Below are 24,753 nucleotides of genomic sequence, written 5' to 3'. Positions count from 1 at the left end.
CTTTTGTAGCTACTCCAGTGCTAATCAAGTATCAGTTAAGGAGATTGCATCCTAGAATATATTTATATATTCCTCTGGAAAAGATACTTTTTTCCAGAGGAATAAAAGCTTGGGGAGAACAGTCTCTGACAACTTGAAGGTCAGTATCGCAGCCAGAAGAGCAAACAAGAATGAACTGCAGAACCCGGTGTCTTAAATGACCAGTTTAGGGTAGGTTTGGAATGGAAATCTGGGTGATGAACTGGAATGGCTGCAAGATGGGGATATTCCTTTGTGCGGACTGGGCAGACAGCTCCAGCAGAGGGGCCTCGGTAGCAGGCAGCGATGGGCAGCAGGTGCCGCAGCTGTTTGGTCAATGTGAATCAGAATCCACAAACTCAATGGAGTGGAAACCCAGCATTAGCAGATTGCCAGAATGTTGCAGCATCTTCCATGTGCAGAAATCTGTGTTGTCCGTCTCTCACAGACGTAGTCAGCCAAGCTCCTTGAAAATTACCTGTGTGAAATTGTTTCTTGGGTCTGTGTGTGCAGAAGGGAATCCACAGCATTTGGTGTTCTGGGCTATAACTACAAACCTAAAAAAAAATAAAGAAATTACAAATTAAGTTTAAAAAATCTTTAAAACATAAAATAATAAATATTAAAACAACTTTAGTAAATATAAAATGTCAACATAAGATACAGATAAATTACAGTTATCAGTATCAGATGCCGTGATTGTGAATAGTTCGTGTCTCGCTTTTTAGGTTCAGTAGTTTAATAGGTAAGTTTTGCAGTTTTTCTCTCATTGAGGCTGGAGTGGAGTGTGAGGAACTTAGCAAAAAATTTAAGCAGGCTAAGTGTTGGTTGTGCATAAAGGGAATATTAAAAAAAGAAAGTCATAAACATCAGAAGAAGTGGAGCAGCAGTTGAATACTGGTACAGTTCTAATGGAGCCGTGGCCCACTGGAGGAGATTTCCTCAGCAAAGACTGGATAACAGAGGGGTAAAAGCAATTAAGCATAGGTGCAGAACGTGATACAAAACTGTATCAGTTGTTCTTGTATGTACAGTTCTGCTTCCATCATCCTGTATATTATATTTAGTTTTAAGGCTTTAAATAGGTCAGGGAAGGGACTAGGACTGAACAAAATGTGTGATGAGAAGAGAGGATGAAGACACTACTGATGTTTAAATTGGAGATGTAATCAATATGAATATGAGGAAGCGACGATGAATTACATAAAGATAAGAGACCCTTTAGCTTATATCACAGAAGCAAGAATATTCAGTAGAAGACAGGCAATTAATTAAAATATAGTCTCAGGTGCATCAGTAGTTTTAACAGCTAAAAGTTTATTGAGCACCTAAGAGATTTAATCTGAGAATATCAAAGCAACCCTCTCTTTCTAAAAATATCAGTATCCCATGTCTGTTGATGGTCATGTATGGATGCTTCGGGAAAGAGCATAAGGTTAGATCACATAGATGGCACCTTTTCAAAATAAACCAACCTGACATGCACTGCTTAAGGACTTCATGAGCCAGACACTGTATCCACGTGTTTGTGTTTAATAGTGTTGTTTGGGTTTTCTCCTATCTGTACATTTTTGTCATCCCACTTTATGCTTTTGGCTTCCATGTTGTGGCAATGACTCTCACAGTTGTAATTATGGTTTACTCGATGTAGTCTAGCTTTTTCATTTATTTATTATAAACCTGCTGCCTGGATTCATAATTTCATGGATTTCATTAACAGGAATACCCAGTTATATTAAGAAAATCATCTTTTTAAAGAGAGAGCCTCTCATGACACAGGGCTGCCTCTCTGAGGAAGGCTTTCTGTAATTATTCACTGGGGGGGTCTTGTTACCTGTAGGAGACACAGTGTTTGCCTGTCTTCTGGTGTAACAGCCCCTGTGGACAGCTGGCAGGTTTCAGCCTGGCCACAACTGCTGTGTCCTTATGGGGAATAAAGTTGATCTGTGGCTATTTCAAAATAAGCTGCCAAGTACTCACAATGAAATGCTTCGCCCATTGAATGCACAACATGATACGCGCTTTTCTGTAAATGCCAGTGGGTGGCTTTCAGGGTGCGTATCTCCTGGGACCAAGACCTACCTGTTAGAACTCAGAGGTAGAACTTTTTTGACTGATAAAACCAGCCTTTTGTCCTCAAACCCACTTAAATGTAATAACACCTCATTTCGTAGGTGAAAATTCAGTGTGTACTTTGCCAGCCCTCCCTCTTCGTTAAGACATTTACATAGGGTAATGACCACGGAACAGGTTGGTTCCTCTCACTAATTCATAGGTATATTAAGAGCAAAATCAGAGACTTTCTGCCAAAATCACAGGAAGTTCTTTTCAATTAAAAGTAGGAAATGGTTCCTGCTTGTTGGGCTTTGTGTTCCAAGTGTGATGATGTGAAGCGAGGTTTTGCAGTGAGTATTCAGTATCCTAATCTTTACTCCTTTCTCTGTCTTTTTCTAGGAGAAGCTCTGCCTACCACATCACATCCTAGAAGAAAAGGGCTTGGTAAAAGTGAGCATAACAGTTCAAGCATTGCTAGATGTAACCACACTGAAACAACCTTTATTCACCTGAAACTACTCTCTCTGCTGTTACCAGCTCCACTGTGCCATCCAAGAATCAAAACACTGCCCAGCTTTCCAATGCTCCAAGAGCATTCTTGTACTTCTGATTTCAAAATCGTCTTTCAGACTGTACACGTGCGTTGAACTACAAACCAGAAACTAACCAGAAACATTTTCTAGAGCAAACTGGGGCTTCACTGCTTTTATAGCTCACTTTGTACAGTACTTACTAGAACAGCCACCTCTCTGCCTCTTAAAAATGTGTGGAGTACACAGCTGTCTTGCAGCAAGATACCTTCATATTATTAAATTAAGAATCGCTGTAATCATTTTGGGGGAACAACAGGAGGGAGACTACATCAGACTTCTACCACATTAGGTTTTTCTGCAGTTGCTTCAGGCTATTATTGCCTTTTAAAGATATCCAGACATAAAATATTTATATAAATATTATTTATTAGTGAGTTGTTATTCATCCTTTGGATGCAAAATGTAAATTAGGAAACTGTATTTTATTACTGCTTTTTTGTGGTTAAACACTTTATTTTATTATAAATATTTAGTTATTTTTTATTCTACTTGGTGTGCAGTAGCTCTAGATCTCCGTAAATTGTGTTTTCTAATATGTAAGATAAAAAGCAAACAAAATAGGTGCTTTTATTAAAAGAACAGCTAGCTGGAATGGCATTCTTTTTTCCTTGAATTTGTGAAACATGGGTAAAAATTTGTCTGCATTCCATGGAGTTTTTTACATTCCAGTAGCACTTTTCCCCCCACGACTAAATTGGCTGAAACTGAGAGCACACCCATTTTATTTGTATATAGATGTTTAAAAAAAAAAAAAAGTTGTAAACTTGAAAAATAAATGTGAACAAATATTTTTGATTGCTTATTTTACTATGCACAAGATATCTAACTTTTGCCACAACAAAATGAACGATGTGCATTAGCATCATTTGTCTTGAAATATAATTTTGCACTGTAACTTGATTTCTTTTAAAGACTACAGCACTACAGAACAAATAATAAAAAATAGCACAAGAACATGAATGAGAAGATTTACCAGGTAGCCAAAATTTTTTTTTCTTTTTTTTTCCCCAACGATTCCTTCAAGAGGAGATAAAATTATCAAAATTGCCAAAGGCAGTCTCAAAGACCTGATCTTCCAGATACAACCTGCTGGGTACAGTGCCTCTCCTTAGAGTCTCCATCATTTTCCCTTGAATTAAGCACAATGTTCTGTAGTGAATGGTTGCAGGATCAGACCTCTAACCCCACGTCAGCAATAGGAAATAAGGTTCTTTTTCTTACCGCTACTTTAAATTTTTTGAAGAGATTTTTAGAAGCATAACTTATTATTAAAACATCACATGTTTTAGACGAAAAAGTTCCAGCACAGCGATTCTCACAATATCTGGAACATCCGTTTTTCTTTCATAGGAGAAGCTAGCAATGTCGCTTCAGCAAGCAGGACAGGAACGCTGCATGTGGTGAAAAGGCTAGCTGTCAGGGGTCGGTGGTGCATACAAGCAGGTAGTTTGAAATGCGTAAGTAAAAGAAAAACAGGCAAAGCAGCGGGAGGACTGAATATTTAAGCAAGAAAATGTGGAGAGAACTATTGTATAAAGACTTTCTGGAAAGATGATGCATACTTGTCACTACTATGTATCTAGGCAAAGTTACACACACACACACATTCACAGATGCTGCGTTTAAAACCACCAGTATTCAAATAGCAGATTTGTAATGGTTAATACAGTATTTGAATGCAGACCAGGTGTTTTAATACCATAGATTGCCAATGGGCTGGTATGTACTGACAGCCACATGTTAGGAGGAGGAAAGTGGACTCGCAGTGAGACATACAGTAAGCATGGAACATCCAGTTACTTCAACCAAAGCAAAAGCGTTTATTTTGTAGAGGGAACATTGACTTAAATTGTAATTTTGATTGGCAGCTAGCATATTGTTTCCTATAAAATGTACTGTGCACTTTAACACTAAATTAAAATGTATTTTAATATTTTACAGAGCTGCACAAATATCTGTTTTGTCAAAAAGCACGAGCAATGTAAAGAAATGAGTCAGAGTTTATCAAATTTTAAAAGCATTCAAAGATCAAGTATAAAAATAGGAATATTGATTTCTGCATCTTGAGGGATAAAATGCAGGTTTCCGGAGTATTTTTTTACAATGTATATATGGCAACATGAAGCTTTGTAATTATTATTTTGACAAATCTTGTTTTTTCATAATTAAAGTTTTGGTTTTCTCCTGATAGTCTTTCGGTATTTGCTTGAAGTTGGCTGTAAGTAAATAGCTCTAAATATTTTGTAATACAGCTTTTTTTTTATGCAGTCTTAACCTGTACGGCTAAAAAGAGAATCTTCATGAATCTTTGTACACTATTTATATGTGCAATAAAACATGCATGGCAAATCTATAATACCCTAAGCAGTGAACATAATGTATATAGAAAATCTTTACCGTAGTTACAATTAAACTATATTATTTGTAGAAACCCTTTAATGACTGTCCCTGTGACTGACAGTTTCTTGTAAGAGAGGTGGTGTTTGGAGAGCTTACTGCTGGGAATGGCGGGCGAGGGTTTGGGGATGGAGATGATGATGATGATGTGATGCAAATAAAGGACTTTGGCAGCTAAACTAGCCATAGGATCCAGCTGGTAACGTGGGTTGGCATTGGTTCCTGCCACTTTGCTGCTCCTGTTGCACAAGATCTCCTGCCGGTCTTTCAGTGAACAGCAGCAGCTGAATTACCTGCCCTCTGCTTCCAGGGCTGGAGCTGGTGGGCTTAGCTCAGGGAGAAGGGAGACTCCACCTTCAGTTCGCTCGCTCCTGCTCACGGTGCCTGAGGAGAGTCATTCCTTTTACTGCTTCCCGCTCCTCTGCGCAGTGCTGCTTTTTCTCTTCCCTACCCTCCTTCTGCAGGGGTTTGCTTCAGCAAACATCAGATGTCTGTATTCTAGTGAATCCAGGCAATAATGCAGGAAGACTTTCTGACCTAGGGATAACCAAAGTGTCAGGGCTATGCCAAGCTGCTCTGCCCTCCTCCTGTCTCTGCAGAAACAGGTAGTAGGGACTACTGCTTGTAGCTCCAAGTATACACTTTCTCTTTCCCATGCAGGATTCTGAAATCACCCAAGTACGGATTCTTCAGTTTTTCTAACGAAGCATCTTTACCTTAACCAGGTGGTTTTGTAGCTCTATTTGCTCAGGTTTGGTAGTGGGTTTTGGAAGGAGAGGCTCCTTTGGCAATAATCTGGGGAGATCCTGCTTTTGATTGCTAAGGAAGCTTGAGTGCCTTTGTGGCTGTTGCAATACAAAGCCAGGACATGCAGACTGCTGCATTGGAGTCAGCACGATTTCAGCAGGAAGAGTCCCGCAGCAGCAGCCCTCTGGTGCTGCTCCTCACTGAGAGCAGAGCGTGCGTTAACATCAGGCAGCTGAGGGCCAGCGCCAGCGGCGTTTGAGTATTGCCAATGACAGCGATCTGAGAGCCTCGCACAATTCCCATCGGGATGGCGCAGACACTCGGTAACCACCTGCACAACTGATTCAAGTGCCCCCAAGTCTTCCCAAGGGTTTGCACTGTCCCGGACTTGCAGCCTGCGGCCCAGGGCAGTTCAAGGGCCCCTTCCTTGCCAGCGCTTTAGCACCAGTCGCGCAGAACTCAGGGCAGTTTCTGTAAAGCCTTAAGGTTACTTACTGGCAAAACCAACTCACAAGAGCCTGCTGAACACTTACCTGAATCTGCTCCTGCTCAAAAGCAAGGTGACTGGAAAGTCCCGCTCCAGGAGGAAGGCAGCAGTGTGCGTAAATGCTAAGTTTTATCAAGGAAGCAAACGGTGCGGGAAAGCAGTCAATTATCAAGTGCCAAGTAGACAACACAACAGGTATTTTCAGCTCCAAAATTGTAGCTGGGCAGTTGTTTGGGGAAGCTGCTATGGTAATTGAGCTCCTGCTGGACTGTAAATTAAGGATACAGGAAATAAAACTCCCTACAACCGTCTGCAGTGTAATGGGAAACTTAGAATTATGCCATATAAATTTATCAGGTACAAAAGAGGGCTGCTTCTCCCCCATGCAGAGCAAGCTGTTTCCTACCATTAACCCAGCAGCTTTAAAATGGTGGTTTAAAAGCACTTACAGTAAATTACAGGCTTAAACTTGTTTTTTAATTTCCTCTAATATAACATGCAAGCACATACACTATTAGGGAATGGAAAAAAGAATACATCTTTCCTCTAAATACAATTATCAGAATGCATCAGACAAAAATGCTAGCTTTGACAGATAACAAATAGAAATGTTTATCTATTAGAAGTACCTGCACCACTCTGAGCACCAACTCCACCGCTGCTCTGCCCGTAGCACTTGGCAGCACTTGGCACACGGCTGCAGTGCCAGCCCAGCACACTTCTGCTCCGCTGCAGTGTTAGATATAGCCCAGTAATTCATTTGCTGGCGACAGCAGAGCAGTTTACCTGGTTGCTGAGGGGAAGGAACAACTAGAAAGAGCTGCCACACATTAAACAAGCCTCTGAGCCAGTTCTGGTGTTGTGGGAGCGGAAAAAATCTAAATGTTTAGCACTTGTGGCTTACAACTTTTGTCAGTGCCTTGCTTTGTAAGAAAGGGGGAGTTGGTATCTGTTGTAAATCCACAGTGTGGAAAAATTGCAATCAGCACTTCAGAAAACTCTTGGGATGCGCACAGTTGTATCTTCCCAGCCAGAATTCTAAGCTTACTTCAGAAATCGGTAGATGCGAGGTTGGTAAAAGTCAATACATAATTTAAGCCAGTCACCAGCAACAGAGTAAGCTCCCTGCATCAGCCTCCCTGCAACCTAGAGTCTAGCAGAGGCCAGAGAAACATTCAGCATTGCTTACAAAAGCAAACCCCACATCTACCCTAGGATTTCCTCTGGCAAGAGTGAGTTAAGGTTTGAGCAACAATGCAGGTTCAGCTGAACCACGGGAAAGCAGAGTTTACAGGTGATTGCTTGAAGTTACATAAGGTAAGATAAACAGCTCGCTGAAGAATCTGTGTTCTTGCCTCTTGCCCTATAGAAGGTAGCTGGCAGCATTATACCCCTGGGAACTGCTTTAGATCTGCAACTGTCACTCCTAAATTCTGCCATATTTTGTAAAATAAGCACATTCGTTTTCAGCAATGAGATATCAGATCCTCTATAGATAGGAATTGCTTTTTTCAGATCTATTTATCAGTTTCCTCTCAGTCCTGTTAAGCTGAAGAAACCCAGAAACACAGCGTAAGCCTTTCACACTCAGCAACATCAAAGGCAAGTGGAGAAAAAAAGTGGAGTCTCCTCTACTACAGACTGCTTCCCCCACATGTATTTTAAGATGTCTTTTCTTTAAGTATTATCCATGAAATACTCTTCAGGTTATTTGTTTGATGTTAATAACACATAGGACAGTAAACCACTCTGCATAGCAAGCTTCTGTCTCTATTCTCCACCAGACTTTGTTCTTGGAATGTATTTAGAATGTATTTAGACAGGCCAAAGAAAAAATACACCAACCACTTCAGATTAATTAAGTAGCTTGATTGGTTGTGCCACTAACGACTTCCTTCAGCATTAAGTGATGAAGTGAAGCCTGGTATTTAATTAGCTGAAGAGGCACACTGTTGTTATTCAGTCTCTGCGTCTGCGTAGTTGCACTAGAAACTATTTTGAGGTCCCAAGTATGTATCCACATTCAAAATCTGAAACTGACTCATCTGCTAATTCTCATTTTGACCTAGAATTCAGCATGCACCTTCGTGGTGTTGAGTTTTTGAAGCATGCAAAAACATTCAAAATACTTACTCTAAAGCACACACATCAAATTAAGTGGGACTTTTATTTTTCTTAGCAGTACAATCAGTAAAGCTCCATTTTACAGAAACTACTTCAGCAAATGATTTTTGTTTAGTTCACCTCTACCCCTTGATTCATATTGGACAGGCGATGCTCACATCCAAATGGTTCAAGCATTGAGGTATTTCGCATGGTGTTTGATGTGGTCATTAATAAATGTAGCAATGAAAAAATAGCTGTGATCATAACCCTAGAAAAGAACAATAAAGAAGTTAGCAAATACACATAGTTCATGGTAAAGCATCTGTGCTAAGCTCTCTTCTAGGAAAACTGACAACTCTTCCTGTTTAATCTGTTTCAAGAAACCAAAAATACCTGTATCATATATAAAAACTGTAAAGGATACCTAACTAACAGGTTAAGTACATATGAACACTAGGAACCTGAACAAACAGGAAGTACCTTAACCTGCCCTAATCTGGGCATTTAGGTTAGAGATGGGGCAGAGCAAGATGCAATTTGAGAGACCAGTTCCCCTCACTAGCATTGTCCTACTGGTAAAACACACAGGAGGTGTAAGGAGAACACAGTCCAGGTCTGAATTACTGCTCCAGCATGATGCTAAAATGACATTTAAACCTCTGAACTACTCCACTTTTTCAGCACTAACTGTATGTTTTGGTGAGGGCTCATAAGTCAGAGAGGGCAATTCCTCATTCCCCACAGCTGGGCCGCTCCCTGAGTCTGGCCTGAAGCTGCCAGTTGCTTACAAAGAACTTGATGCTCTCAGGACAGTGCTGTGGCTGGACCACTGCACTACAGGAAAGAGCAATCCTTCACCAGGGTCTTTAAAGGAATCTAAGATTGCAAGCAGTTCCCTATCTTTCCTGATTTACACAAACACAGGCAAGCTAAATCACCAAGTTTTATGCTAAACACACAATACCCACAGTACAGATAAGGAATCCAGCAAAAGTACATCTGGCACTTTGCTTGTACAGTGACTGTGATACCTGTTAAAAATCACTAATGCAGCTTCTTCAGCCAACTACCAACAACTTGAGTTACCATCAATGGATCAGCTTGTTGAAATTAAAATCAGGACCCCACCCAGTGGTGAAGTGCAGCTGAATCTGATGGATATTGCACTCCTTGATGGGTGATATTAAGGAAAATATCACTTCTCACCCTCTTCCTCACTTGGCCAGGGACAGACTCACAGGTAATTAATATATGCCCCATTAAGAGACACTCTCTTCACTACCTCCCACACAGAACCATAAATCAGAAAGCAACAACGCGATAACAGAGGACTGTGGAAGCAACTTGCCTGCTGCAGTCTAAAAACCACCGGGATTTTCCGCTCTGTGCAGGCAGCAATGAAGTTATCAGGCAATAATTGGCCCGCTGATAGGAACTGGTCATCTTTGCCTTGATCAATCAAGATGTCCAGGTGAGAATCTGGACAGGACTTCACAAGTTGTGTAGCATCATATGCCTGCAGAAGTAACAGAGAAACAACGTTCAGTTATGTATGTTAGACTGGGTTAAATTTGACAACTGCAAGGAAAGAATGGCACATATAGAGTACTGGTGACAGTGATCTGGACACCAAATTACACTTTGGAAGAGCAAAAAACTGGGGAAATGCCAGACAACTGAAAATACCCAGGTTTTAAAAGGGTCACATAGCATGATCTAAGCAGTTACCAAGTTGGTAGTTTGACCAAAAAGGAACATCCAGCCCAGGGCTACATTCATACAGAATCGAAGAACAGCAATATAATCTAGTACCGATTCACAAGCTTGTACAGAAACTAGATCCTGCCAAAACAGCCTGGAATCCTGATGTAACTATTTCGGCAGCTAAATGTCAACACACCTTTGTAACACAACTATGCTCATGGAAGGCATTCAACCTGAAGGTTACCATGATAACTTGACCAAGAAAACTTTGTATGACTGAGAAACAAGGCACACAGCGCATAAATTAAGGACTATTAACATATATGTATCAAAATGTAACTGTGAATGGGGAACGTTTCCTGTAGGGTTCTGTGTTTGGTACATGTTCAACAAAAAACAAACAAACAAACAAACAAAAAAAACCCAAACCAAAAAAAAAACCAACAAAAAAAGACCAAATTCCTTTAAAAAGACAGAGAAGTGTTTAAGGCAGTGAGGAAGACAGCAAAATGCGAAGTCTTACACCAAGGCATCAGAGCCATGCTTCCAGGATGCCACCAGATCCAGAAACAACACTGCAACGGAAACATGAGCTTGGACTCAGCCAGGCACTGCGGCCATGGTATAAAGTGATCTTTGCACATATTTACATGGCAATTATAAGCAGAAACAGGGATCAGAGGTTGTATGTCTGTGCCAATGGCAGATCCAAGATCCTGACACTTGCTGTTGATCTACTAGATTGGGTTTGCAGAAGAGCTTCAAAGCAAGTTACAGGCCAGAAAAAAATTTATTTTTTTCCCCAAATAAATTAATTATCTTAAGTGCATGCAAGTTTAACTGATGATTTCTAAATATACAAACTACCTTATGAACAGCTCTGAAAGCAGCTAGCGCTCTCCATTCCTGTAATGTTTTAATCAGACCTGGATGTCTTCCCAAGAGATACTTTAATCCAATTTACAAGTGATTTAACTGCAGCTTGTGTTTATTTACAAAAAAAATCAGAGTACCTGGTCATGATGATCCCTTCTAACTTAATTTTAGACAGTGCAATGTTTATGCCGAGATAAAAATACCGAAGGGCTGCCCAAATAATGCAGCAACACGTACAGAAGCGTTTTTGTATCTTAGCCATTCATATACAACTCCTTACTAGTTCAGATTTAGGGCCTTGGAGCTAAAAATCTAACTTTATCTGGTTTAATCCTGTTCTACAGGATACCAATTTCCAAGTATCCAATGGGTTCCTCTTCTAGCTGCCTCCAGCAGGCTGCCCCTGCAGATGCCATGAGACTCACCAGTCTCTGAACAGTTTGTAGCACTCTGTTTTTTCAGGCTACTACAAAACACAGTTGTTTTGTATACTGAGATCTGAATTTTTGAGCAACAGGCCATAGCCTAACTCAACATTTAAATTGCTCGCTGCTTTCTGTGTTACATAGAGTCTCAGATTGTTCATAATTCTTCTTAGCCCAGACTTTGAGAACTTCATAAAACAGGGAGGAATTTAGTCAGTTTGATGACAGCCTTCTATCTCATTTACACTTGTTATAAGCACCACCAGGCACCAGAAAGTCATACCACCAGAAACATACAATGTTTAGCTGGCTTAGGGGTGTAGTAAAACAGCAGTACCAGCTCAGGGGCACTCCAGAGTTTTGTTCCAGACCCCTGCTGTGATATATATACAGATCACTCATTCATGTGTTATAAAAGGACTGTGGATGCAACACATACCTCCCATTTGCTTACATCTGATCCCAGATAACCACCAAGGGCTTTCTTCCCCCACTGACACTGAATTGGGTTGCAGATAGGAGCAAATGCTGATACAGACTGTTTGGAAAGAAAGCACAAAAAAGTATGAATTAAGAAAAGTGATTTTGGCTAACTAACAAGCAAACAAAACCCCTTTTTAACAATTGTTCTGAAGTTACTGCCAGAATCCAGGACTCCTCAACCCTCCGAGCTAGGTGCCCTAACCATTATTCTACTTCCTTCTTACTTGCTCTTTCTAGCCCCACAATTTTGCTTTCTTTTTGGCACATCAGCCAAGCTACAAAAGGCAGGGCTACATGCCTCATTCCTTTCCTTGATGGGAGATATTGGCTTGAATTCCCTGAAGCAGCAGAGAAAGATTTCAAGTCTACTGTTGAGTCAGCACAGTCAGAGTGCAGGACCATTTCACCTCCAACTGGATTTTGGCAGAGCACAACAAAAGCCTGAGGCATGGGGCTGCTCAGCCAGTCTAAACATGCAACAGTGTCTCACGAATCTAGACAGCTCCAGGATCTGGGGTCAAGAAAAGCACATTTCAGATCACAACTCCAGGTACTGGTGTCTGAAGTCCAAGCCCTATTATACATTGAATTTGGCCCTGGGACATCAATATTTCCACTCTTAGGCCTTGCAAGAAATAGCACCAAACCATCTGAGCCACTGCCAGTTCTGAGGTTTGGTATTTTCAATGTGATGTTTAATTCTTTTAGATAATACAATTAACTGTTAGTGCCAACAGTGAAAATGGAATTTGAACTACTGCCTCCAAAAGATAAAAGGAGAGATAAAAATAAGCCTTTATCTTACATTCAGCTCTCTTATTATGCCAAGCTAATGACACTGAGCAAATGTTAAGCTACCTTCAAAAATGCAGTTCCATTTTTGCAGCAGCTGACCAAAGTGCAGGGCCCGGACAGCCCATCAAAGGGCTGACCACAAAGGCAGAGCCCCTCACCTCACAAATGCCAATGCCTGATTCTCCCTCAGAAACGCATTTTACATAAGCATGTCTCCAAAGAGAACAACATTTATCTTGACCCTCATGAGTATAAAGAAAAAGCAAATCACTTCCGGAATGTTTGATTTAGGTTCAAGTAAAACAGAAACGAGCACAACTTCAGATAACTTGATTACTCTAAAAATCAATCGTTAGGAAAGCTAACATGCCAGCCTCAGAGGCAGAAAAAAATGGGGCGGAATGTTCTCCAGATACTAATTTGTGTGCAGTTCAGGTGCTTACAGTTACACTTGCTATCAGTTGGATTTAATAGACCTTGTAATTCTAAGCAAACACGCATATAATAGTGGTGAAAGGTTTGCTAGTAATAAAAGCTCTAAAATGAACAAGACAAGATTTGAAAAGATACTGCAAATCACACAACCAGATTTCTAGACAATATTGGCAGCATGAATTAACTCCAGAGCTAGAAGGAGCCTGTTCACATTTAAATATAAGAGTTGGTTTGGAAGAGCTGTAGCGTCATCCAAAATAAAGTGAACTTTTCTTAACTTTTAAAATTTGCAGATTTTTTAAGATTTCAAATACATTGCAGAGCGGTGTTTTTGGCAATTTTCCATATTCTAATACTAGCTATCAATGAACTGCTACAACTAAAACCACTTATACATTTAATCATACAACAGAACTTGGTATGATGTTTTCTCTCTTCACTTCTACAGAAATCTGTATAAACCTTAGTATATCTCATATAAGCTGTATGATATTTTACCTTGTACTTTCCAGGATTCTTCAGAGCAAGAATAAGAGCTCCATGACCTCCCATGGAATGCCCAAATATAGACATCCGTTCAGGGTCAGTTGGAAAATTGGCATTTATTAGCTTAGGCAGCTGTAAAGAAGTAACTGTGTTAATAAAAACGTTAAAGTAACCTGAGTGTATTTAGGAAAAAAAAAAGCACACAACTAACATGTTTTAATGCCAGGAACCCACTGAAACCAAAGACACAGCGTTGGTTCTAGCCTGAAATTTGTGATCATGGCCTGAAAGCAATTTGAACGTGACTGTAAAATCAAAAGGAAACAATTCATCTGACAGGTAACACAAAGTATTCTACAGAAATCTATCATACAAGATGTGGGAACTTCCTAATAAACATAGTCTTATTTTAATAGATACATAAATATGTATGTGCTGCTGTAAGTGACCATAATGATGCACTGCTCCTGGGACATTATTTGCTCCCCATATTCCCATCAACTTTAGTTTTAATCCAGACCACACACACCATATGCAGAGTAAGCCAGACACCTTTCTAATATATATCTCAAGGATCTCCTTTTACACCCAGTTAAAGAAAAAAAAAAAACCCAAACTACAAAACCATCACCCCACCCTCCCAAGACAGATAGTGAAAACAGTCTAAATGAGCAAAGCAACTAAAGTTTACTGGTTGCAGTGGGTTGTTTCAGAAGCAGCAGAGCAGAGATTCAACAAGAGCAGAGTTTGCACAACTAGCAAATCAAGACTAAAAGTGCTGGCCAACCCTGCAGCACCTCTGGCAGGAAAGATGACTCAAGGAGTTCCTGCTCAAGCCCTGCCAGGTATTACTATCTCTGTGCTGCAGTTCTCTCCATCCTCAGTACTACAACATCTGTTGGCGAGGAAAGGCCTAACAACTGGATAAATCCAATCACTGAAATGATCAAGGATTAAAAAAAGAAATGCTAAATTCTTTTTATAAAAGAGGAAAGCAAGAAAATGACAAGCCATCCATAATCTGTCAAGATCACCTTAAGCAAGCTTTGGTGTTAGGAACAAAAAGCATAACTGAACTGCATCCCTTCTTTATCTTACCCCCAAACACTAGGACAACCCAGCAGCAAAGTTACCTCATCCTTTATGTAGGAATACATCCTATAGTTTGTTTTCCAAGGATCTTCAGTAGCATCCACATAAAAACCAGCACCGGTGCCAAAATCCCAGCTTTCATCTTCTCCTTCAATATTGCAGCCACCTATCATAAAAATTCTTTCTATAGTTACTGTCTTTCCTTTACTGATTTTTCAGCATTGGAGAGCTGAACATAAATAATAATATTTATTTTTTATATAGAATATATAAATATGGAATGTTTAGATAGATAAATAGAATAAGTCAGACAGCTGGGACACAAGCTGCTCACTCAGTGTATCTCCACCCCTCCAAGTATAAGACAATTCAGATTTTCATTCATCAACACAGTGTTTTCAACAACGCTTTCAAAATGGCACTGACGTATTCCCTACAGATGTATCCGACTTCGAACTTGTTTCAGTACCCCTTCATAAATAATTATAAGACACAGATCTCTCCTAAACTAATATTGTAAGGCTTCCTCCAATTTACCCAGGGACTTCCTCAGAAGCTAGCACTTGTTAATCAGCGCTATCAGCTTATTTCAATTATTAGACCTCATCCTACCAAGTACAAGAAACTATGTGAGAACAGAACCGTAGAAAATTTTCTTTCTCCCAGAAGGAGATGTATCACCGAACAGTGTGTCCAGACCAGTTTATGTGTTTCAAATGTCTGCTACACCTCCCTTTTTAAGATTCCACAGCACAGTGACACGTACCATTCCTATAATTTTTTAAGTATATAACTCTACCTTTTCTGTAATTCATTTCATTGCTCTTCATTCAGTTCAGCTTCCCGTAGAACTTAAGTAATGAATAACTGCAGGGTTGTATCCTCTTCTCCACAACTACACTTTCAAATTAAATTTGCAGATGTCTCCTTCAAAGTTAATACATCCCATCCAGTCCTCTCCCACTCTCCCTTTGATTAGCCTGTGATTTACCAGCCTCGTTTGCAGAACAGAACGGAATATTTCAAGGTACATGTCACAGGAAATAACGGCCTCCCTTTCTCCAAAATGTTCCTAGTTTCTGCAATCCAAAATTATATGGGCTTTCACCACTGTCAGATTACACTGCAAACCCCTGTGTAATTTGACAGTCCCTGACAATTTGTGCAGATACCTGCCACCCTGTCGCAGTGTGAAATCAGATTTTTACAAGGATCAAAGTTTAGTTAGCGCCAGTGACATGCCCTTCAATGCTGAGTGATTTTGTGACTTAACAGTCCAGCAGTCACAGGGACCGGGAGTGCTTACACAAGACGTTAAGATCTAAAAAGTCCATCTTCAGACCTTCAGAGACAGACAAAAACTCAGCAAGTCCTGCCAGGCAATGAAGGCAACAATGATTCTCCTAAAAGAAACTTAAGGGAAGCCTTGAAAAAAGAAATTTGGAAAGGAACCTGCAAAATACTGCTCAGCACACCTGTCCGGAAAAGCAAACTGCTAAGCAGAAGGAAAAGTAAAGTCTAACAGGGCCTGACAGAGAGTCTGTAATAACAGGTATTTCATATTTTCATGCAGTCTTTTTTCCCCATCCAGATACATCTCCTGGCTCCTAGATAGCGATTCTCACATAGTCATAACTACACAATTAAAAAGCACAAGGGTTTTTACTACATACGCTCAGATCTCTTAATTTGTGATTACATTTGAACTGCTCTTGACTTGTTTCTCCAGACCAGTCCAAAGAGATTTAAGTACATTTGCAGTCTCAGAGTCAAAACCTAAGAGTATAATATGAAACACATATTGAAATTCATTTAAATAGCAGAGCAATCCTGATCAGTTATTAGACTAAAAGGCAAGAGAGAAGCTGCAAAGAAGGTTTTAAAATAAAATGGACAAAGCAATGAACTATGCAAATGCAGTTCCACATTGATAAAGACAACTTACACATAAAACTAAGAACAAGTCCCCATACAATTACCCAATGAGAACAATGCAAAGGCTAGTTGCCCATCTCTAGTCTGCAGCAAACAGTAACAATGAAGTGTGAAGTTCATTAATACGCAAGTTTTGCTCTTCTGTCCCTCGTCATTAGAAACATGCATTTCTGTTCCTTGACCTGATGCAACTTCCAAACCTAGGCGTGAAAAACACTTTCTGGAAAGAACATAATTTCATTCCCATATTACCTGTGTTCAGATCTCACCCACTAAAACTTGGGAAGTATTGAAAGTCTGCCATCTTCGTAAACATACAGCACTCATGAGACCAGCAGAATCCAGCAAATCCTAAACATAATACACTAAATCCCCCAAAAGACTCTATTTCCAATAACTGCAGGACCACCATTTTCAGGTTCCCATACCACAAATAAGCTCAGCCTTATACAAACAATAGCACACCACTTTAAACAGCCATTCGTTGGTACGCTATTGCAGCTGCAGGTGGCAAGGATTTCTGGTTTGCTTTTCAAAGTATTGAAATCCTCTGCAGATATGTATTTAGTTGTTTTTTAGTAGACAGAATAAAGAGTAAACATTACATCTTTGTGTGACAACACAATTCTGCAGATTTTTTAAAGTGTCAGCAAGCCACACAGTGCAGGCAAGTGTCTTGGATAACACGTGCCTCTTGTGTTCCTTTTCTTCCCTCTCCTTGTTCATGCTGAACTTAATGGCCCCTTTGATCTAGTCTCAGTGCCATGCCAATAAAAGAATTTCAAACGCCAAACCTTCACTACCATGTTATTAAGAATATGGACAATATACTCTGCCATACCATGCAAGATATAGAGATGAGGCCATATTCTAACTCAACTGGGCAACACACTTTGTAGCACACTGCAGCACTTTAAAGACAGAGTGTACTTCAGCTTAAGGACTGTTACCATGTCTCTTGTTAAAACTTACGTGGGCTTGTGTCTGGCGCGACTACAATAAGGCCATGTTCAGCTGCAGCCTGATGAAAACCAGCTTTCGTTATAAAATTCTGTTCTGTGCAAGTTAACCCTAGAAAAATAAAAATATCATTGGTTACACATTGCTCACAGGACACCAGTTTCAAAACACTTTTTGACAGAAAAAGTTTTGAAAAACAAGAGGGATTCCTATCGCCATAAATATGGGAAAGTCTTTTCACTAAGTTCAACAATAAGTACTTAACAATCTACAGACACAGACACAGTTGCACCTTCACGCCTAGTCACACTAACATTTGATCAAAAAGAGGTTAATGGGTACGCTCTAGCTGCTTGAGCACCCACTCATGTGGCACACAGCTTCCTCAAGAACTGTGTATTTAAATCCATTGACTACAGACACTGTTGCTAAGGTTAACTTCTTGTTAACCACTGACATCTAACTCTGCAACTATATTTTTTCTGTCTACCGCCATTTCACCTGCTTGCATTGCAGAATGGTACATGTCATCTGACAAATCCTACATCTTTTAGACAGGATAGAGACCTATAAGCACTCTGGCTCCAAAATCCACAGTAATCTGTGTCTTTTGTACCGCAGCAGGCCCAACTGAAGTCCAATTACAAATAAATAATACTGCACACCAATACTTAAATTTTTTTCACTGTGCTATTTGAAAGCGGTTAATGATTCTAGTTTTCTCTGAGAAGTTGCAAATAACCTAATTTGACTGATAAACTAGGCAAGATAGCATGGTTTAGATTAAAAAAATAAATGTGCTACATGTCTCAGAGCTCCTCAGACAATTTTAATGCTTCCAGGTTCAAGGATAAACATTTTTACCCAGTCCACTCTCATTCTACAAATCAGACCTACTAGCTGTTTCTGTGAAACGAATACATACAAGGAATATAGTCTCCCCACTACCTGTCAAATCTCCAACCACCTACACAAAAGTCTCAATAAAGCAACTCCTAAAATTACAGGACAGAGTTCCTCCTTTTAATTTTGAATAACAGGGAGGGAAAAAAAAAATAATTAATCCTGCAGCCATCACCAACATAAATCTGACCATTTTGCAAGCAATGCCTTAACATTACTTATGCACTTTTGGTGCAAGACCCAGCTCTGTGGGAGATAACAGGAACAGGACAGAGGAACAAAGGATAACTGGGAGCACGTTTCTTCACACAGTCTCACCCCAGCTTGCCTTACATCGCAGCAAGACAGCAGCTGGATAGGACACCACAGGAGCTGGAGAGATGAAGAAACAATGCTGCAGGTGGGACAATTTCACTCCTGCCACACAACCCTCTTCAGCCCCTGGCCTTTTCTGATCCCACAAGGTTACCTCACTCTAGATGTGCTAGCACCAAGGCAGCCAATAGCACCTCCCTTTCCAAGTTCACCAGTTGCTCGCTGCAAAATAGCACTCACAATAAGGTAGGGTTCAGAGGACAAATTTGTTTGCTCCCATGGACTAGATTTTCCCCCCTATCCTGTTAGCTGAAGTAGTCTGTCACAGACAAAGGAAAGCAGGAGATGTCCAATGGGAAGGCCTTTCAAGAGAAACTTTATATTTAAATGTTTTGGAACAAAATGTACAATTTAGAACAAAAAGGTAGAACATTTTGAACACTGGAGCATTTTAGAAGACAATCTGGTAGGCTACCCCTGAGGCCCGCTGCATCCAACTTTATCACAATACACTCAAAGTAAATGCATGTTCTAGAAGATGATCTTTTGTAGAATGCAAAAGTTGCCACTGTAGTACCCCTACATCAGGTTTTCAGTAATTGTAGTGCAGTAGCTTAACCATACTTAAGATTATCTTTTTTCAGTTACTAAAATTCATGTTACTTACCCGAGAGCCAATACAGCACAGGACACTTTCCAGTTTCTGCTTTTGGAGGCAAGTAGATTCCAAATTTCATTTTGCATTTTAGCTCTGCACTGTATTAATAAAATACTCCTTGTTATCACCACTACTTAATTAACAATGTCACTAACATTAAAAAAAGAAAGCTGAATCAATGCATTTTGTTCAAAGAGAGAGGTTTGGCCAGTGAATTATAAATACTAAATTAAATAAAGGGAAAAGCAATTTTAAACCTCAGCCTTAGCCTCCTGAATTGACAACAGCTAACCTTCCTATCTTTTTCTGAATATACTTAAAACAGAGACTTACAAATAAGGCACACTCTTGCAGTGCTGCTAACTGGGAACAGTTTGAAAAACTTAATTTTGAACCCCAGCAATATTTAACTCGAGTTTTGCCTATTAAATTGGAAAGTAATTTTTACTGAAGAACACATCCACATGACTTGCAGAACATACACTGTACAGCATGCCCCAGCAACAGAGGTTTTCAAGACGCTAAGTCTACAGACTAACCAATTGCCCAATTAATACTAAAACCTAAAATTGTCAATAAAATCTTAAGTAAGCATACCTAATGATTTTTTTCTTTGTCTCAGAAATGGAAAAAAACCTTGATTTTTTTTCTGTTCACCTTCATCAAAGAAGACTAGCTACTGCATCTGTCTGCTCACAGCATTTATTTTAAGAGTGCATAGCAGCAAAGCATCTGGAAGAGAGAACTGAACTTTGTACACATGGTGGTTCTCTGTGCTGCAAACAGGACAACCTAAAAAATAAGGGAGCTTCATTTTCAAAGATAAAAATACTGGCTTCCCATCTCAGATCTGCAGCACTAAGTATACTAGACATGTTAAACATTAACACAGAAATACAAGAATACAGCCAAAGCAGCACCAGATGACATTCCTTACTGAAACATGGACATTAGCGAGAACTCACTGTTTTCCTGCAGACTGAGAACACTGACAACGATAGATGGATTCACCTGCCCCATGCTAAACATCTAGGTTGCTTTTGTAGTGTTTACCTGTCATGTTCAAACACCTTCTGGAAACCCTCAAAGCATTTGTTGCTGGAAACCTGTTTCAGTGCCATGGCTTTAACTGAAAAAAAACCAAAGCAAGTTAAATCTCAAAATAAAATAAAACATTCCTGGACTTATACTGAGTTATGAGAACTGAGAAGCTGAATACAACTTAAAGCATCTTTGTTTAATGACATTTTTTCAGAAGAAAGAATCTCCTGCAAACACTTTCTGATCTTTCATTAACTTTCTATTTCCCCACAGAAACTGGGGGGGGGGGGGGGGGGGGGGGGGGGGGGGGGGCAGGGGGGGATTGAACTCTTGCAAGCAGAACCAACAAAGCATTCCTGCTTTCCTACAGATCCATGTCTCCAATCACCTCTACCTCTGCAGTAACCCTAGCTCGTTCTTCCATCTACCAATGCTGCTACCAGACAAGAAATCTCACGTGCTGCGATTAGCCTGGAGCTGCCTGTGATGAGTGGCCTGGCTGCTACCTCCAAGTTGACCGTGCAGGATATAAACATGCCTCACCTCTCATGTGCCAGTATCCAGCCACTAATTACCACAACACCGAGGGCTGTCACAAACCGTTGATGGAAATTAACTACCTTGTTCTCAAGTCTGGGGGGCGGCAGAAACACAGGCCTCACAGAGAAGCAGGTGTCTTATTTCCATGGGAAACAGTATGAAAAATGCAAGCAAAGAGTCAGGAGTTTTAAAACAGCCTGTAGCACACTCTAAGGAAGTTTGGCAAGGTTGAGACAAATGGCGACACCGTCAGTTTGCAGGGACAGTAGGTAAAGCCAACCAGGCTGCTCAAAGAGCGGTTAGTCTGAAGGGCAGCCACACAAGAAAATCCTGAGGTAACACCAGACCAGATAACAAAATGTCTGAAGGAAAACCTTCCCTCCCTCCTACCTGTGCACTCCTACGGTGCATGGCGGGCCAAGCCACCCACCAGGGCCAGCCCTCTGGGCCTGTTCGTTGCCTTCTACCACCCGCGTGGGGCTGGAGCTCAGCGGCGCGTTACACCCGTCCCCGCGGCAGCATCAAGCCCAGGGCCGCGGGGGCTGCACGCAGGGCCCCGGCCCTGGAGGCCCGTTTCGGTTTCCACACCGCCAGCCCTGCCCGCTGCACCCAAGCGCTCTCCCGCACCTCCATTTTCCCCCCGGCCGCCGGCTGACTGTGCCCGCGGGCCCGCACGGGCCTGCAGCCGCCGCCGGCCCGCTCCCCCCGCAGCGAGGCCCCGGCCCGAGGGCGGCCCGCCGCGCCCCCCGCCCCGCGCTGCCGCCGCCGGCTCAGCGCCCCCCTGTCCTGCTCCCTTACCCCGGCGGCGCGGCGGGGCCGAGCGGCGGACGGCGCGGGCGAGAGGGCGGCCCCCGCGGGGGTGCGGCCTCCCTGCGGCCCGCCCGCAGACCCGGCCCGCCCCCGGCAGCGGCGGGGCCTTGAGGCGGCCGCTGCCAGCGCGCCATGGTGCCGGAGGGGCCGCGGGCTGCGCCGGGTTCTGGTGCGCTTCCCCCGGGGAGGGCTGGGGGGGTTCGCGTCTGCGGAGGCCGCGGCCGCAGCTCTCCTCCTCCTCCTCCTCCTGTACCTCCTCCTGTACCTCCTCGTCCTCCTCAGGCGCTTCTCCAGCTCTTCACCCAGGGCCAGAGGGCGGTGGCTGCCTGCGGCCTTGGCACCTTCCCGGCCCGGTGCTGCGGTGGTCACCTTCCCAGCTGGAAAGAAGAAAATCTTAAACTGTGAAATGAATAAATAAATAAATACAAAGTTAATCCAGACAATCTGATAACAGTGTGCTACTCGAAGCAGCTAGGGTTTCTGTTAGCGTTGTTTTCCCTCCACCACCAAGATCTCATGGGGGGAAAGAAGTCAGTGAAGTGGCCTGAACTTGGGCCGCCACAGCATTGCATTTCACATCTTTTACCTCTCCTCAGTGTTTCAGCATGCTTCATGGCAGCTGCCACCTGACGGGGTCCTGATTTTATAATAACAAATTCTAGTTCAGGTAGTTTTTGTCATGACACCTCACTTGCGAGACCACAAAGGAAAGAAGATGCTTGGCAGTGCTGTTGTCTTGTTCACAGCCCAAATTCTTCACACTTCCTGTTGTTAAGGGGTCTTTTTTTTTTTTCCATAAACATGCCCATCGGTGGCTCAAAAAGTGTCCCCAGCAAAGCTCTCTCCCTCTTTCTAGTCTCGTGCCACATATGGCATGAGCAGTAACTATTTTTGCCCGTAACATTCTGCAGTCTGATGATCTGTTACTTTGCCAATGTGGCAATAATTCATTTCTATATTTAATCCCTAATTCTAGCAAGGCGCAGTACCGACAACTTTGGCCCACTGTTACTTTCTACTCTTCCCCAGCAGATCCGTTTGGACTGTGGCTGCTGGACCCTGGACCTGGGCCAGCCATCCTGCCTTCCAGAGCAGCTTTCCCGTCTTTTTTCTGTGCTTGGATGTAGCTGGTACGAATGCTCAGCCTATAAGCTGTTTAAACTTTCTTCTCAGTTTTTCTTTTGCAAGCCAGGTTTAATTTGTAGCTCTCTTAATGTCTAGCTCTCACTAGCAAGATATTGCCTAATTAGTTTGTTATTTGTTCTAAACTTTAGTTAGTCTGTTTTCTCTTGTATATAGTCAGCTATCATTACACACATCACATCTCATTTTTGATGGTACCTGTAATTGTTTTTAGCTGTTTCTGTCTTGTCAGTATAAAACCTGCTTACTTCAGCACTGATGGTGACAAGATTTTAATGTGTTCCTGGTCCTCCTGTCCGAGTCCCTTAGATAATCTCTGTCCAAATTGCTCCCATTTCAGAGTGACATATTCAGAAAGATCCAACTGGCAGCCTGCTGATTAGTTTACTAGCCTCCCCCCACGTCTCCATGACGTCAAGATAAAAGCATTATTTTTTATGTTTTTTCAACTGAAGTAAATGCATAAGTAAATAATGTGAGAGCTGTGCCACAGCCCTCCAGAGAGCCGTTTTCATGGCACAAAGCTGAGTATGTGTTCTGTGTAATAATGTGTGAAGAACACACCAGGATACTGTTGAGGACAGTGTAAGGTAGAGGGAGTCAAGCTGGTGCAGTCTTTACTGTGCTGTGGTATATAGATCTTTGTAGTATCTTTGGTTATACATGTTTGTTGAACTGTAATGCCATTTCTGTATCCATTCTTTGAGAGTGTCTGCACCAGTCACAAGTGAATTCATTTTAGTTTCATTCTGCATATCATTTCAGATTATCTATAAAAAAACAGGTGTGAAATGGGCTTCCTGTCCTTCTTCTAATGGCTTCTTCTTATATGGTGTAGCAGGGCAACCTGTAGAAACAAGGATATTAAAAGACAAGAATGACAGGCACTCACTTTGAAAAATCTCTTGGCTTATGTATTCTTGCCTTACTTATTATTTTATCAACACATACTTCTCCAATATACTTTCTGTATGTCCCCCCTACACAGACAATACTTAACAACCATTTTACTGCTGATCTAATCCAGCGGTGAGATACAATTTCACATCACCTGCCTAGCATTTCTTTTGGCATCTGTAAGAATGGATTTGTATTCTATCAGAAGGGGTTTTGCCTTGTCACCACATTTTCACCATCCTTTCTGTGCCTGAGGAAACACTCCATTAGTTTCAACCCACTCAAATGCATTTGCCATAAATCAGCAAGAAGCTTCCACATTGTAGGCAAACCACCTGCATGTCTTAAGCTTATAGTACCAAATTCTTCCTTTCCTATTTTATTTTCAGTAAGTACAGTCCGTCCCTCAACCATGCATCTGGGTACACACTTTTCCAATGTTTTTGTTGCAGTAGTCAGAATTAAGGATGGTATCTGCCTGATAGCTGTGGATTCCACCTCCTGCTAGTGCTTTGCAGTCATTTTTTCTCAATTTTGTGTACGTGATCTTGTCTTCCCTTTGATTATTCAGAGCACTGAATTCACACTTCACTGGCTACTTTGCCGGGAGATTATTTGTATGTTGTTCTTTTCTGTAAAGAATTTTTCCAGTGTTCATAATTTAGTCATTTATGATTCTAAAGTCATATTTGTCTAAATCATCTTAAACTGTCTCACACCATCTTATTGGTCATTTCCAAGAAACATGGTAACAGTATTATCCCTCAGTATATTTCATGCTGGCTGTATTGACACAATCTGCTTCAAGTCTTTAGCTTTTCAAGGGAGAAACTTTACACAGGGAGAGGGAGA

General features: G+C 41.4%; 2 protein-coding genes across 11 annotated transcripts in view; one reads left to right on the top strand and one right to left on the bottom strand.

Moving 5' to 3' along the window:
- Nucleotides 1–5,105, top strand: part of LRCH1 (leucine rich repeats and calponin homology domain containing 1) — a 133,343-nt gene extending 128,238 nt beyond the window's left edge. For 6 of the 9 annotated variants that reach the window (XR_005826379.1, XR_005826377.1, XR_005826376.1 and 3 more), the window contains one exon: nt 2,473–2,582. Coding sequence is in view for 3 of the 9 variants with exons in the window: in XM_040583910.1 (XP_040439844.1) it covers nt 2,473–2,586 (114 nt within the window). In the remaining 6 variants the exon portion in view is untranslated. Of the gene's footprint in view, nt 1–2,472 lie in introns of all 9 variants that reach the window. The other 3 variants (XM_040583910.1, XM_040583909.1, XM_040583908.1) reach the window with 1 other exon arrangement.
- A 3,340-nt stretch (nt 5,106–8,445) lies between these two features.
- Nucleotides 8,446–21,950, bottom strand: ESD (esterase D). 2 transcript variants are annotated; one of them, XM_040583911.1, is made up of 9 exons: nt 21,850–21,950; nt 20,524–20,599; nt 19,480–19,568; nt 17,607–17,705; nt 14,741–14,865; nt 13,620–13,739; nt 11,848–11,946; nt 9,752–9,919; nt 8,446–8,671 (listed from the first exon to the last, which is right to left on the bottom strand). In XM_040583911.1, exons 2-9 carry the CDS (start codon nt 20,589–20,591, stop codon nt 8,591–8,593), a joined length of 849 nt encoding a protein of 282 aa, XP_040439845.1. In that variant the 5' UTR covers nt 20,592–20,599; nt 21,850–21,950; the 3' UTR covers nt 8,446–8,590. The 2 variants fall into 2 exon arrangements, with proteins under 2 accessions (XP_040439845.1, XP_040439846.1); XM_040583912.1 differs by lacking the exon at nt 21,850–21,950 and adding an exon at nt 21,442–21,464.
- Nucleotides 21,951–24,753: the final 2,803 nt, after the last annotated feature.

The sequence above is a fragment of the Falco naumanni genome, chromosome 2, assembly GCF_017639655.2.
Source record: "Falco naumanni isolate bFalNau1 chromosome 2, bFalNau1.pat, whole genome shotgun sequence".
NCBI classification, from domain to species: Eukaryota; Metazoa; Chordata; class Aves; order Falconiformes; family Falconidae; genus Falco; species Falco naumanni.
Note: the sequence above shows the minus strand (reverse complement) of the source record. Positions and strands in the feature narration are given on the sequence as shown.